At 35.3% G+C, this 13,340-nt stretch overlaps 1 protein-coding gene across 1 annotated transcript; it reads right to left on the reverse strand.

The window, feature by feature from the left end:
- Positions 1–793: 793 nt before the first annotated feature.
- LOC104240754 (DNA damage-repair/toleration protein DRT100) lies at positions 794–2,608 on the reverse strand. The gene has a single exon (XM_009795637.2). The coding sequence runs from the start codon at positions 2,282–2,284 to the stop codon at positions 1,031–1,033; it is 1,254 nt and encodes a 417-aa protein (XP_009793939.1). The 5' UTR covers positions 2,285–2,608; the 3' UTR covers positions 794–1,030.
- Between the last annotated feature and the right edge of the window lie 10,732 nt (positions 2,609–13,340).

A 13,340-nucleotide genomic window follows, 5' to 3' on the forward strand; every position in this document is an offset into this window, starting at 1 on the left:
CTTGTAACAGGGTGGTAGTAGAGTCACTCTTTGTCTCGTTTCAGACCAATGCCATAGACGAGTCAATGGTCAGATGGTAGTACGAGCGGTACTCATTCAAGCTATCGAGGATCAGGGGCGGATTTAGAGGGGCGCCGAAAAATTACACTGTATATATAAGGTAAAATCTGGTTTTTACCTCTGTATATTAAGTTTTGAACCTCCTTGACACAAATTAAAAGTGTAGTTTAGTGGTCAAGGAGGTTCAAAATTTTCATAAGATCATAGGTTCAATTCCCACCAACTATAATTTTTTTTTTAACCCCTTCGTGGAGATTCTACCTCCGCCACGTCCATATAACAACCTATTCTTTTAAAATGCAAAAGTAAGCCAATTGTTTGACCAACTCGGATCCCACAATGACTAAAAAAAGACTATTAAAGTAACATTATGCTCTAGTTTTTGCCGCCCAAAAGGATTAAAAAAGTTTTAAACTTAACGTGAAGTTGTCTGTTCTTGTTAAATAGGCCAAAAATATCACTAGTTCTCACAGTGATTAAAAGTTTAAAAATCACGAGTTCTTATTTATATGCTAAAATTGATAAAGAAAGTCTTATCAAATTTCACAAAGTTGGTGGATCATTGTGTAAAACTTTTACTACTACTGCATAAGTGAGAGTCTAGGCATAAAACCTCGCCTACCTACTACTTTGATGCAAATATTAGTTAATATTTTTACGGCTCGAATTCATAGCTTATAAATCACCCGAAAATAATTTTACCATTATTTCAAACCTCTCCTTCGCAGTCTAATACTACATAAACAAAGTCAAAATTTGCTCAAGTCAAGAAGATTACAATTGTTCAAACTAGTAACTATAGCCTAAAATAAGAGACTAATTTGAACAGAAGCCAAAAACAAAAACAGTAAAACTGAACCAATCAAAATATGTATAACGTACTCCTATAATATGTATCATGTGCTATATGCTGACAACAATTGAATATTTATCTTCTAAATCACAAATGGACGAAACTCAAATTTTTAACTTATGCCATGGAAGTATTAAAAGCGGAACACTGATTTGCCGGTCTTGAAACCTCTTCGCCGGCGCTAGCAGGACACGCCATGAACTCCACCGGCAGCGGCGGCACCATGCAATTGTACGACAAACACAATGCTACTGAATCCGGCAATAATAATCCCGATTCCACCGGAAATCCAGAAATATAATTATGTTGCAAATACAGAGTTTTTGTATTTCCATTGAAAACACTCTCCACGTACTCTTTTGGAACTTCTCCGGTGAACCGGTTGTTGTTAAGGAACAGAGTTTCTACTCCGGCGAGAATACCAGTGAGTTTCCCGGTTAACAAGTTATGACTCAGATCCACGGTGGATCCAGAGCCGTAGACGACGGCGGTTGACGGTGATAGGGGTGGTTGTGGGACCCCTCCAGTCAAATAGTTCCGTTGGAGGAACATTGATGACAAGGTGGAACGGAAAAGAGATGAAGGGATGGGCCCACTGAAATGGTTCATGCTTAAGTCGAGGTACACTAACTCTGAGAGTGATTCGAGTACATTGAGTGGTCCCCACAACCGATTTCCTGATACCGACAGATAACGGAGCGTTAACGGCATACTTTTTTTCAACATTCCCGAGAACTGGTTGTTACTCAAATCCAAATGGAGTAATTCCGCCGGCAATAACCGAGGAATCTCGCCGTTGAGTTTGTTGGACCCGATAATCAATACCTTCAGCTCAGTTAACCCGGATATCGAACCCGGGATTGTTCCAGTGAGTTGATTGTGACTCAAATCTAGAGTATGAAGATTCGGGAGCGTGAAAATGGAAGTCGGAATGGAGCCAGTTAGGCGATTGTTAGTGAGAGAAACGACACTGAGGTTTTTTAGGGTTCCGATTTGAGAAGGAATAGGTCCGGTGACAATGCCGGCGCAAAGAATAAGCTGAGTTAACTCGGAGAGATTAGCAATAGAAGGAGATAACGTACCGGCTAAGCCGGGGGAATCAGAAAGGCCAGAGCCAAGAGTAAGAGAAGTGACCCGTCTAGGAAAGAAGGAACTGGTAGAGCAAGAAATTCCAGCAAAAGTGGAACATGGGTCTGAAACAGTGAAATTCCAGCTAGTGAAAAATGCATTTGGAGAAGAAGGATTTATGTCGGTAAGGCTGTTTTTAATATCACGTAAAGCAGAGAAATCAATAGGATTGAGTCCTTGTGCTTGTTGTATAGTTGATAGAAGGACAAAAAGAAGCAACAAAAGGAACAACTTCATCACCATTTTGTTTCTTGTTTTTACTTCTTTTGGTAGCTTTCTGTTGTAGCTTTTTGAGTAACTGAAAATGGAAAACAGGGAGGTCAAATAGGAAGAAGAAAGGATGAAAAAAGTAGTGTTGATTTTACAAAGGAAAAATGGTAGCTGAGTTGTCAGATTCCTTAGTCACACTCACTCTTATTTGTGCTCATGTGCACGCTATGGGGATAATGAAAAAGAAATATGAGGTCCCAGAATGTAGTGGGATATTTCTCCGGCAAAGGAGAGAGAGAGAGAGAGGTACTGAAATTGGTGTAAATGAGGATGGAGTAATTTTAGAAAGACAAAGAAAAGTAAATGAGAAAGAGCTGTGGAAATTATTATGGCCGGGGCCAACGGTAAAATCGGTTAGCGAATACTATTAGGTGTCGTTTGGAGGGCGTATAAGAATAATGCTAAATAAAATGCATTAGTAATACAAGTATTAGTTACACAGAGATTATTTCTTATGCATTGTTTGGTATGGTGTATTAAAAATTAAAATGCATTGCATAATTTTTAAGAAATTTAATTGTTTACAAAAAATGTCCTCCATATTCTTTAACTTAAGGAACTTTAAGGATAATTTTATCTTTAACCATGTTAATGCATGCATTAATAGCCTTTATATAGTTAATGCCATGATTTTCTATGCATTAGCTATATATAGAATAATACCAAATAGAGTGCATAACTAATACTTGTATTAATTATACATATATTGAAAAAGTGTACCAAACAAAATATTATTATTACACAAAGCTAATGCATATATTATTTTCTCTAACACTCTACCAAACGACCTCTTTGGGGTAGTTTGGTTGGAGGTATAAGAATAGCGATGCATAGGGTGGACGAAGAATGTTGATATTAGTAATGCTGTAATTAATTATGTTGAGATTATTTCGTATTTACTATTTGATTTGATGTATTAAAATATCGTATAATTTTTTTAAAAATTATTTGTTTACAAAAATACCATCCAAATTCTTTTAACTTTGTACACTATTTTTCTTGCTAACGGTTGTATCACCCTCCAAAATATGAATTACTTGCACAAGGAAAGCAAATGATCTGCTGTTATGGAAGAAGATGCGTATATAGAAGTCAATAGTAGGCCATCAAAAAAATTGATTCTCTAAATAATTGAATAAAATAATTTTAATTAATGTTATCTTTATCAATTACTTCCTCCGTTCACTTTTACTTGGCATATTTTGATTTTTTACGCCCCTTAAAAAATAATAAATGAAGTGCATAATTTACCATGATACCCATATTAATTGATGCATATTTAATGGATTTGAGAAAATGATTTGAAATGAGTAATAAATATTGTGGGTATAACCGGAAAAAAAATTGTTTTTCTTGATATGCGTAACAATTAAAAATAAAAATATATTTTTAGTATACATGTCAAGTAAAAGTGAATGGAGGGAGTACGATTTAACATTTTCTTATAAGTGATGTGCTGAAGAAGAATGCATCTTCACCATATTTCTTTCATGTTATCTGTTATGGACGGTATTTGAGCGGCAATTATGTCTTTAATCATGTTTATGCAAGTATTAAAAAACCTTGTATTGCTAATACAATGGTTTGTTATATATTAGTTATACAATAGGATAATACTAAATAAATAAAAAATACAAAACAAGGGATTAGTAATGCACAAAGCTAATACTTGCATTGTTTTTTCTAATAGCTCCTACCAAATGACCCCTTAGTAAAACTGCCTAGGGGTGTGGTGAGATGGTTAATTCGATAAACTTAATTTATGAGTATTCTCGGATTTGAGCCTTTAGAATGAAGAATTTCTTGATAGACATGCTCTACTCCCCTCGGTGGGTCTACTAAGTACGTAGGGGCAAAGGTAGAAATCCGGATACGGATTCGACTGAACCGAATAATTTTTACTTAAACAATATATTTGTGTTAAGAAATTCTTAAATATGTATGTGTGTATATATATACACACACAAAATCAATTATTAACACTTGAAATTGTCACTCTAAAATTCAGAATTCATAAAGTTCCTACTCTATTAACATGAATTCCAATTACTTTTGGAATAGTGAATTGGAATATCACATGATAGTTAACCGAAAAAGCTACTACTAGTAAAAAGAACAATAAGTCCTAGGAAGTAAAAGTTAGTTAGCAGAACTAGGAATGTAATGTGGACAGTTGGAGCACTTGACTTGAATAGGGTCAAGATTCAAGACATGTTTTTAAGATCCCAACCCCAACCAATTAGTATGTGGAGTCGATGTCACAGCCAGTGGTTACTCATCTGGAGAGTGGACCACTTAAATTATGTATTGTATAGTACTAACATAAAAGCAGAGAGATTGTTCTAAGTTTGAAAATGCTGCCAAAAATGAACACAACTCAGGAGAGTACCACATTCATTCTCAGTCTGCTATACAACATATCCGTGAACCAATGGTTAGTACATTTAGATAGAATTAGGATCAAGTTAACACTAAGATATACTTTACAACAACAACAACAACAACCCAGGAAAATCCCAAAAGTGGGGTCTGGGGAGGGTAGTATGTACGCAGACCTTACCCCTACCCCAAAGGGGTAGAGAGACTGTTTCCGAAAGACCCTCGGCTCAAGATAATAAGAAAAACAAGAAAAACAAAAGGGGAGAATATTAGTTTCACCATAGAGATCATAGGAAAAATAGGAACCTAAAATGCATAAGAAAAATACAAGGCAGAAATGATGGCTAGTAAATAGATCTAGCACCGAAAAGAGGAAATATTAAGACACGACAATGGCCCTTGTAATTTTCGATTAAAACATTACCAGACTAGGCTCACAATGGAACAAAGTAACGCAAGACTCAACTAGCTCCTAGCCTACAACTGTAATACTCGACCTCCACAAATTTCTATCAAGTGTCATGTCCTCGGAAATCTGAAGTCTCGCCATATCCTGCCTGATCACTAAGATATACTTTAACATAGATATATTTGCGAGGAAAGAAAGTATGAGAATAACAATAGAGGGAAAAGGAACATATTTGTCTTATATTATTTGATAGTCATTCGTTATACTTTTATTCCATTCATACCTTTGCCGTTAGCAAAAAATAATATTCGTTTTTATATTATCTGATATTGCTTAATTTTGCTATTTGTTATACTTTTAATTCATTCATACCCTTGCCGTTAGCAAAATTATTTTTTTTTCATTAGCAGAGCTTTGAACGTAAAGTGAGTAAAGTTCACGTGTCTAAATTCTTCGAGAAAAAAATTCGAATTTATCTCTCAACTTTTGACTATAGTTTAAAATTACTTTGAGTTGGAGTTCTAACTCCATGAAACAAATGGTTTGTTGTTTGTATATCTCAATAGTAAATCTACCAATATAAGTAATTTTTAATTTAAGCTTTTCAATTATAATTTCCTTTTAAAGCCAATAAGATCTAGTTATTTCTCTTCTTACTTAATTTTTAATTTTTATATTTAATGACGTATGTTAATTGCAAATAAAATCTATTTTCAACAAAAGACAACAACAGAAAACTAGACCCTGAACCAGGCAATCTTTAGTTTCATGATAGTGGTTATGTTTTTATTACAAGGTTGAAACGTGACTATTTATGAATTTTAATCCATTCGATCAAGAAGAATTAACCTAAATAAACGCTCCTTCCAACTACTTAAAAATTAAAAGTTATTGGTGGATGCATAATATTTGTGTAATCCATAAATAATATGTATATAATTGTATATAGCCAGTGTATAAGTTATATATATCAGCTATAAAAATTAAACAATGAAGTAAACTGGGTACTTGTGTAAATATCCCTTCGATCAACGACTAGGCCATTTAGGAGAAGCTTGGGCCATATGTGCAATCTCTCTCCGAATTGGGGTAAAAATTGCACCGGACGCCCTATTTGATCACCCCTATTTAACATATACCCTTTTTAACTTTTTTTTTTTTTTTTAATTGTACCCACTTTAAACAACTTGAGGCATCTTTCTTCTCCTTTGTTTTCTTTTTTTTTTCTTCTTCTTCGAGTGACAATGATTTTATATGGTGGTTGTGAACATATTTTAATGTAGCTTATGATGTTTTACAATGGTGAGCTATTATGATGCTTTATTTTTTACTATTGCTTCAGGTTTCTTTTTTTTTTCTTAATTGCAAAATGTGTTCATTAGATTTATTGTTGTTTTGACAAATTGATGATTGGGGTTTGTTCCTGATGATATTTGGAGGTTATGTTTCAAATTTGAGTTCATTTGGAGTAGATTTAGATATTAAATCCTATATTGGATTGCTATAATTCGAAGAACAAATTTCTATTTCTGGGCAATTTGCACTTCAGGCCTATTTGGCCTTAAGTGCATAAAAACGTTTATTGCACTTCAGATCTTTTGGCCTTAAGTGCATCTGAAGTGCAATTTTTCACTTCAGACTTATTGGCCTTAAGTGCAGCAAAACGTTTGTTGCACTTCAGACTTTTTGGCCTTAAGTGCATCTGAAGTGCAAATTTTTACTTCAGACTTATTGGCCTTAAGTGAACGAAAACGTTTGTTGCACTTCAGGCCTATTTGGCCTTAAGTGCATAAAAACGTTTGTTGCACTTCAGATCTTTTGGCCTTAAGTGCATCTGAAGTGCAATTTTTCACTTCAGACTTATTGGCTTTAAGTGAATGAAAACGTTTGTTACACTTCAGACCTTTTGGCCTTAAGTGCATCTGAAGTGCAAATTTTCACTTCAGACTTATTGGCCTTAAGTGAATGAAAACGTTTGTTGCACTTCAGACGTTTTGGCCTTAAGTGCATCTGAAGTGCAAATTTTCACTTCAGACTTATTGGCCTTAAGTGCATCTGAAGTGCAATTTTTCACTTATTGGCCTTAAGCAATTTTTCACTTCAGACTTATTAGCCTTAAGTGCATGAAACCATTGGTTGCACTTCAGACCTATTTTGCCTTAAGTGCATTTGAAGTGCAAATTTTTCACTTCAGACTAATTTTTTTATAACTTTAGACCCGATAAGTCTGAAGTTGATCGTAAAGTGGGTACGCTTGCAAACTTTTTTGCAAAGCGGATATAAGTTTAATTGTGACCCTAAAATCGGATATAGATGCAAAAGCTCCGAATTGGGGACCTAAAGCTTAAGGTAACCAGATTGATCCATTTGTCTTGTATTTGGTTGTTAGGAACGTTAGTTTTGGGGGCCATTTGTCTTCTTTCAGGTTCTGCGCTGGTAAGATCGTGAAATTTTCATCAATAGTCTGTATCGACTGTTTAATAAATGATTTTATTTTTATTTTTCTAGCAATTGGTAGATCTTTCATATGGTCAAAAAGATATTTTGGAGCAAAATGAAAATTTTATGAAAAATATTAGACTACAGATAAAAATTTTGTAAGTTATTACAAACATTAAACTACAATATAATATTTTATGGCATCCTGAAACATTATATGAGCAAACACATTAGAATAAGTCCAATATTTTCCGGAAGAAATAATTTTCCATGGGCTATATTTACATAATTTTTTAAAATAGGGACAACACTTAAACAGTGAGCTAAAAATGATATTTGCGTAAATCAGCCGGTAAGTTCATTACATTTTTTGTAGAGATTAAATCCTACTTCCTAGTTGTTGATTAATTAGCAATAGCAATGTAGTTTCCACATGTTAAACAGATTGTATTCTCTTTTCGACGATTACACTTAGAAGACCAGAAATAATTTGTAGAGTTATAAAGGGATTTTTATATACTATACACTATTTTAAATTTTATTATGAAAAATATTTATATTTTGGTATTTACCCGACCTAAACATATTTTAGTTATAAAATATATACAATTCACCTTAAAAGACTCCCAAATTCATTATTTGTGTCTTCAATCAAGGAATGTAGTTACACCTTTTTCCCTTTTTTTTTTCTCCTCTTCTCTTTCATTATTTTTCTTCCGCCTTAATATACGGTAATCATTGATCTCTAAGCTATTTTCGTTCCAAACACGTAGGGGCATTCAAGAAAACAGAAAAATCAAAGCAAATCAAATGGACGAAAAACTTGATATATCTTTTGATTTGATATTATTTTAAAAAAATTAATAATGCATACCTCAAAGACATCCCCTCAAAGACCTCGATTCACTACTAGAAATCCGGAAAAAAACGACCACAAAAAGCGACTAAAGTTGGTCGCTTACAAGTCACAAAGCGACCAAACTGGCTTGGTCGCTATTTTGTTGGTCGCTATTAGCGACCAACTTTGGTCTCTAAGGTAAAAGGACCAAATATTCCGGGTAAACAATATACCGACCAACTTTGGTCGCTTTAATATTTTAATAATATAAATTTAGCGATCAAAGTTGGTCTCTATAGCTAAATTTTTTTATTTATTATTATTCAAAATATAGCGACCAACTTTGGTCTGTAAACCAAATATTATATTTTAAAATCTGAAAAATAGCAACCAAAGTTGGTCGCTTTTTTTTTAAAATTTTTTAAATTTTTTTTAGACATAAGCGACCAAAATTGGTCGCTAATTTCAAGATTTTTTTTAATAGAATAGCGACCAAAGTTGGTCGATTTTTAGGAAATCTAGGTTAATTAGCGACCAACCTTGGTCGCTATTGCCCAGAAAATATTTTCTTAAAATAGAAAAGCGACCAAAGTTGGTCACTTTTCTGGGTATAATTTTGGCAGAAACTGCCTGTTTTGGTAGCTACACCACCTGCCAGCATACCAAATTCCCTAAATAACAATATAATTCAATTCATAAACTACAATTTCAATACTAAAATCTCCACAACAACCCAACAACAATACCACAACAACAACAACAATAACAACACCACCACCACCACAACAACAACACAATTCAAAAAACACTTTAAAACCAACAAATTAAAGTTCAATAGAACTAACAAATTAAACTAAGTTAATGCTTATTACACTTAGTTCAAAACCGGTTCTATTTGTCTAGTTCAAAGTATATAAAAGTCAAAGAGTGTTTTATACAACATCATTATCATCACCGTCTGATGAACTTTCATCACCAAGATAGTATGCAGAAGGGTCTACTTGTCGAGGATGAGAAGAACGATCACGGGGAGGACGGGAGGAACGAGCACGGGGAGGACGGAAAGAACGCTCACGTCCAAGTCGAGCCTCTGGCGATGACTCACGAGACCGGGGAATTGGAAAACCTCCAGAAGCTAGGAGAGATTTGAGCTGCTCTTGCATGCCCTGGTACTGAGCTTGCATGCCAATGTACTAAGCATCTCTAAGCTTTTATCTTTCCTTGGCCGCTTCTAGCTCGGATGTGAGCTTTGTCACACTCTCCCCATCAAGTTGCTCGCCTTGCGAGGAAGTCCCTATTCCTTGCATTCCATACTTATAGCGATGAAATTTCTTAGTAGGAAGCCCGTATACCTTCCCCCATTTTGGACCGCCAGCAGCCTCCGTCCACATTCTTTCAGCATCCTCGTCCGAAGGTTGGATTGGCTCGCCCGACTCATTAGGTGGCTGACTGCGTATGAATTCCTCCACGTCATCTATGAAGCGACCCTATAAGAAAAATTACATTGAATTATTTCAAAATTTATATAAAAGTAAATCAAAATACTTAATGAAAAGTGAAAACTTACATGTACAGTCGAGGCTCGGCCCTCGACCCACCTTTCTTGATCCGTCTCTTTCTTCTTCTTTACAATATGAGTCTCCTTGAATAGCCCATCTTGGTTCATTGGAAGCCCCAACTTCTTTTCCTGAAAATTCATAAATTTTAGTTAATAAACAAAATAGATATACTTTGAAAATTAAAATAAATCAAGCAATTACGTACCAATCTTCTTTTTATTGTCCCTAGGCTGATTGCACCACCAGTGTGCAAGGATCCTCCTTTCTCAAATGCGCGAACTTTCTTTCTTTTTTCGCTCTTCTCTAAGAACTTTGCGGTAAGCCATTGCCTTTGCAAATCCTCCCGTAAATTCTGAAGCAACTAGTCAGGCTTCTGGTTCAACTTTCTAGCTTGAGAGAAACTATGCCACAACCACTTGTGAGCTTTGTGATGAAAATTCACAGCCACTTCCGCGCTATAGCAGTGTTCCCATACACACTTGCTTTGTATTTCAAAAGTTAAATATTATATGGAAATATCATAAATATAAATAATTATACTGCTTAAAAGAATATTTATACCTTAAATTGATCGAAAATTTGCTCCTTCAGCGAGAATGAGAATTCACTCCAAGTCGCATAAGGGCCATCATAAAGCTTTTTGGTGTCTTTGATGATTATCCTTGTAGTAATATTACTTGAGATGAACCTACAATTTAATAAAAAAATACATTAATATCTTAGTACAAACTGTACAAAACAATAAATGTAAAAAGAACAAGTAACTCTTACCCATCACCCTCAGGGACTATGATGACCCTGCTATATTGATCATAATGCACCTCATCGTCATCATCATCATCACTGTCCGAAGCATGTATATCAGAGGCATATGTGGAAGGTGTAGGGGGGGTCAGAGCTACTATCTCGCAGGCGAAGGCCTGAAATAGATGGAGTCGCTGATGAAGATGGCTGCGATCCCTGTGACTGCGACATAGCTTGATGGACCACAAGTGGCTGTGATACTGATGTCTGTGACCCGAGTGGCTGTGACATGGATGTATGTGATCCATGTGGATGTGACATGGATGGATGCGATCCATGCGATGCAGATGGTTGCGATCCACATGGCCGTGAGGCAGCTGGACTGTATACCGGACGTATAGTCCTATGGCCCTGTGATGAAAGACCTGGTGTCTGCACAAAGATGTAGGGCTCATGATGCTGTGGAAGCTTAGCCCTGGGGTGGAGGATAAGACCTAGGCATAGGCATAGGCATCTCTGAAGAGGGTGGAAAAGATGCAGTATTATCTTCTACCCTCCTCTTTGCCTTTCTAGCCTTTTCTCGACCCCGAGAACCAGTAGAGTCATTGTTACCTCGACCATTGCCTGTCATCTGCATAATATAATACATATTTAGATTGAAACATATAAGAAACTAGCTATAAAACAAGAGTTATTAAAGAAACCAACTTTTTAAAGCTCATCGACGTATTGTTCCTCGTCCGAGAATTCTTCTTCCTCACTAGTTTGAGCTTCATCAGTTGATTCTTCTTCCTCATTTTCTATAATTCTTATTTCATTTATATCAACTTCTTCCAATATGTGTTCAGGATGTTCCAAATCATTTTCTAAAAGTTCGTCCATTATTTGGTGAACGTTGGAGATATCGTTTTGATATGCAACATCTAACACATTCTCGACTTCCACCCTACTTACAGGCTTAGTTTTTATTACAACCCACCAATCGGATTTATTCCACCGTAATGGATAAGGAGCACAATACACTTGCCTAACATTATGTGCAATTATGAAAGGATCATAGCGATCATACTCCCTCGTATGATTAACCTCAATTATGTTGTATTGATTGTGTACTCTTGTACCTTTTGTTGGATTTGGGTCAAACCACTTGCATCTAAAGAGTGTCAATTTCTTAAATGGCCAACCTGTATATTCTAGTTCTATTATTTCTTTGAGCACACCATAATAATCAATATCTCCAACTTTTCCGTCACCACCTTGAACCCACCCCCGCTGTTGTTGCTATTTTTATTTTTAGAGCAATCCTCTGTATGAAACTTATAACCATTCACAACGTACTTAGACATTGTTGTGACCTGAAACCCAGGTCCACAAGATATATCTTTCAAAAATTGATTTACACCATTATTTGGATCATTTACCTATATATTGTTAAAAAAATTCATAAGTTAGCATAACCTCCAAACATTGTTTACCTACATAGTGTTAGAATATTATAAGGGTAAACTTACAAATTGTTTGAACCACGTATCAAATCTTGTATATACAGCATCATAGCCAAATTGACCCACGAAGTGACTGTGACACATCAAATATTTTTAGTAGTTGCATTGAGATGTAGTCACAATAAATTTATATTTTGATAACTACTAAATCAATACCTACTTGAGAAATGGTACAACTTGAGGACAATTTAGCAACACATGAAGTGTAGCTGACTTGTACTCCATATCACTCAAACTTCTCTTTCTAACATCCTTAGAACATCGGCCTGGTTGATTGAATATGGATATAGGCGGATATAATTGACCATTCACACATTCGACCGTATGCCTATTGGGCCTATTCCTAGCACATGACACATTACTCTCAAAATAGTAAGAACAAAAAGGAGCAGTTTCCCTTGCAAGATAAGCTTTGCATATAGATCCTTCATTCCTATTCCTCTGCTTAACAAATTATTTGCATTTGCCAATTGTCCTACATAATTTCAGGTTAGCCAAGAACATTCAAATAAAATAGAAAATTACATCAAACTTATAATATTACCTCTCAAAGGGATACATCCATCTGCATTGAATAGGTCCTCCAAGTCGTGCCTCGTGTACAAGGTGGATTGGAAGGTATTCCATCACATCAAAAAAACCACATGGAAATATCTTTTCCATCTTAGTAGAAGTTACGCGAATGTTCTGATCCATCTGGAGTAGGTTTTCTTCCCTTAATTGGAAGAACACAAGTCTTTTTGAAAAACAAACTAATCTCTGTGATGGGTTTCCAGATTCTTTCAGGCAAACCACAAAATGCAATAGGAAGTAAGATCTCCATGAAAACATGACAGTCATGACTTTTAAAATGGCTCAACTTCCCTACCTCCATATCAACTTTTTTTCCAAGATTCGATGCATAACCCTCAGGCATCTTCAATTTCGTTACCCAATCACAAATTTGCCGTCTTTCCTCCAAAGTGAATGTGTAACTTGCTTTGGACTTGAATATCTTACCATTGTTTTCTGTCTGCAAGTATAATTCAGGTTGCCTGCAATATTCTTGTAAATCCATTCTAGCCTTCGGGTTATCCTTTGTCTTACCTTTACCATCCATCACTGTGTTGAGCAAATTGTCAAAATAGTTTTTCTCAATATGCATGACATCAAGGTT

This window comes from Nicotiana sylvestris, chromosome 7 (genome assembly GCF_000393655.2).
Source record: "Nicotiana sylvestris chromosome 7, ASM39365v2, whole genome shotgun sequence".
Lineage (NCBI taxonomy): Eukaryota > Viridiplantae > Streptophyta > Magnoliopsida > Solanales > Solanaceae > Nicotiana > Nicotiana sylvestris.

Excerpts from the sequence above, each read along its gene's own strand:
- LOC104240754 (XM_009795637.2), bottom strand. The coding sequence starts at position 2,284 with ATGGTGATGAAGTTGTTCCTTTTGTTGCTTCTTTTTGTCCTTCTATCA.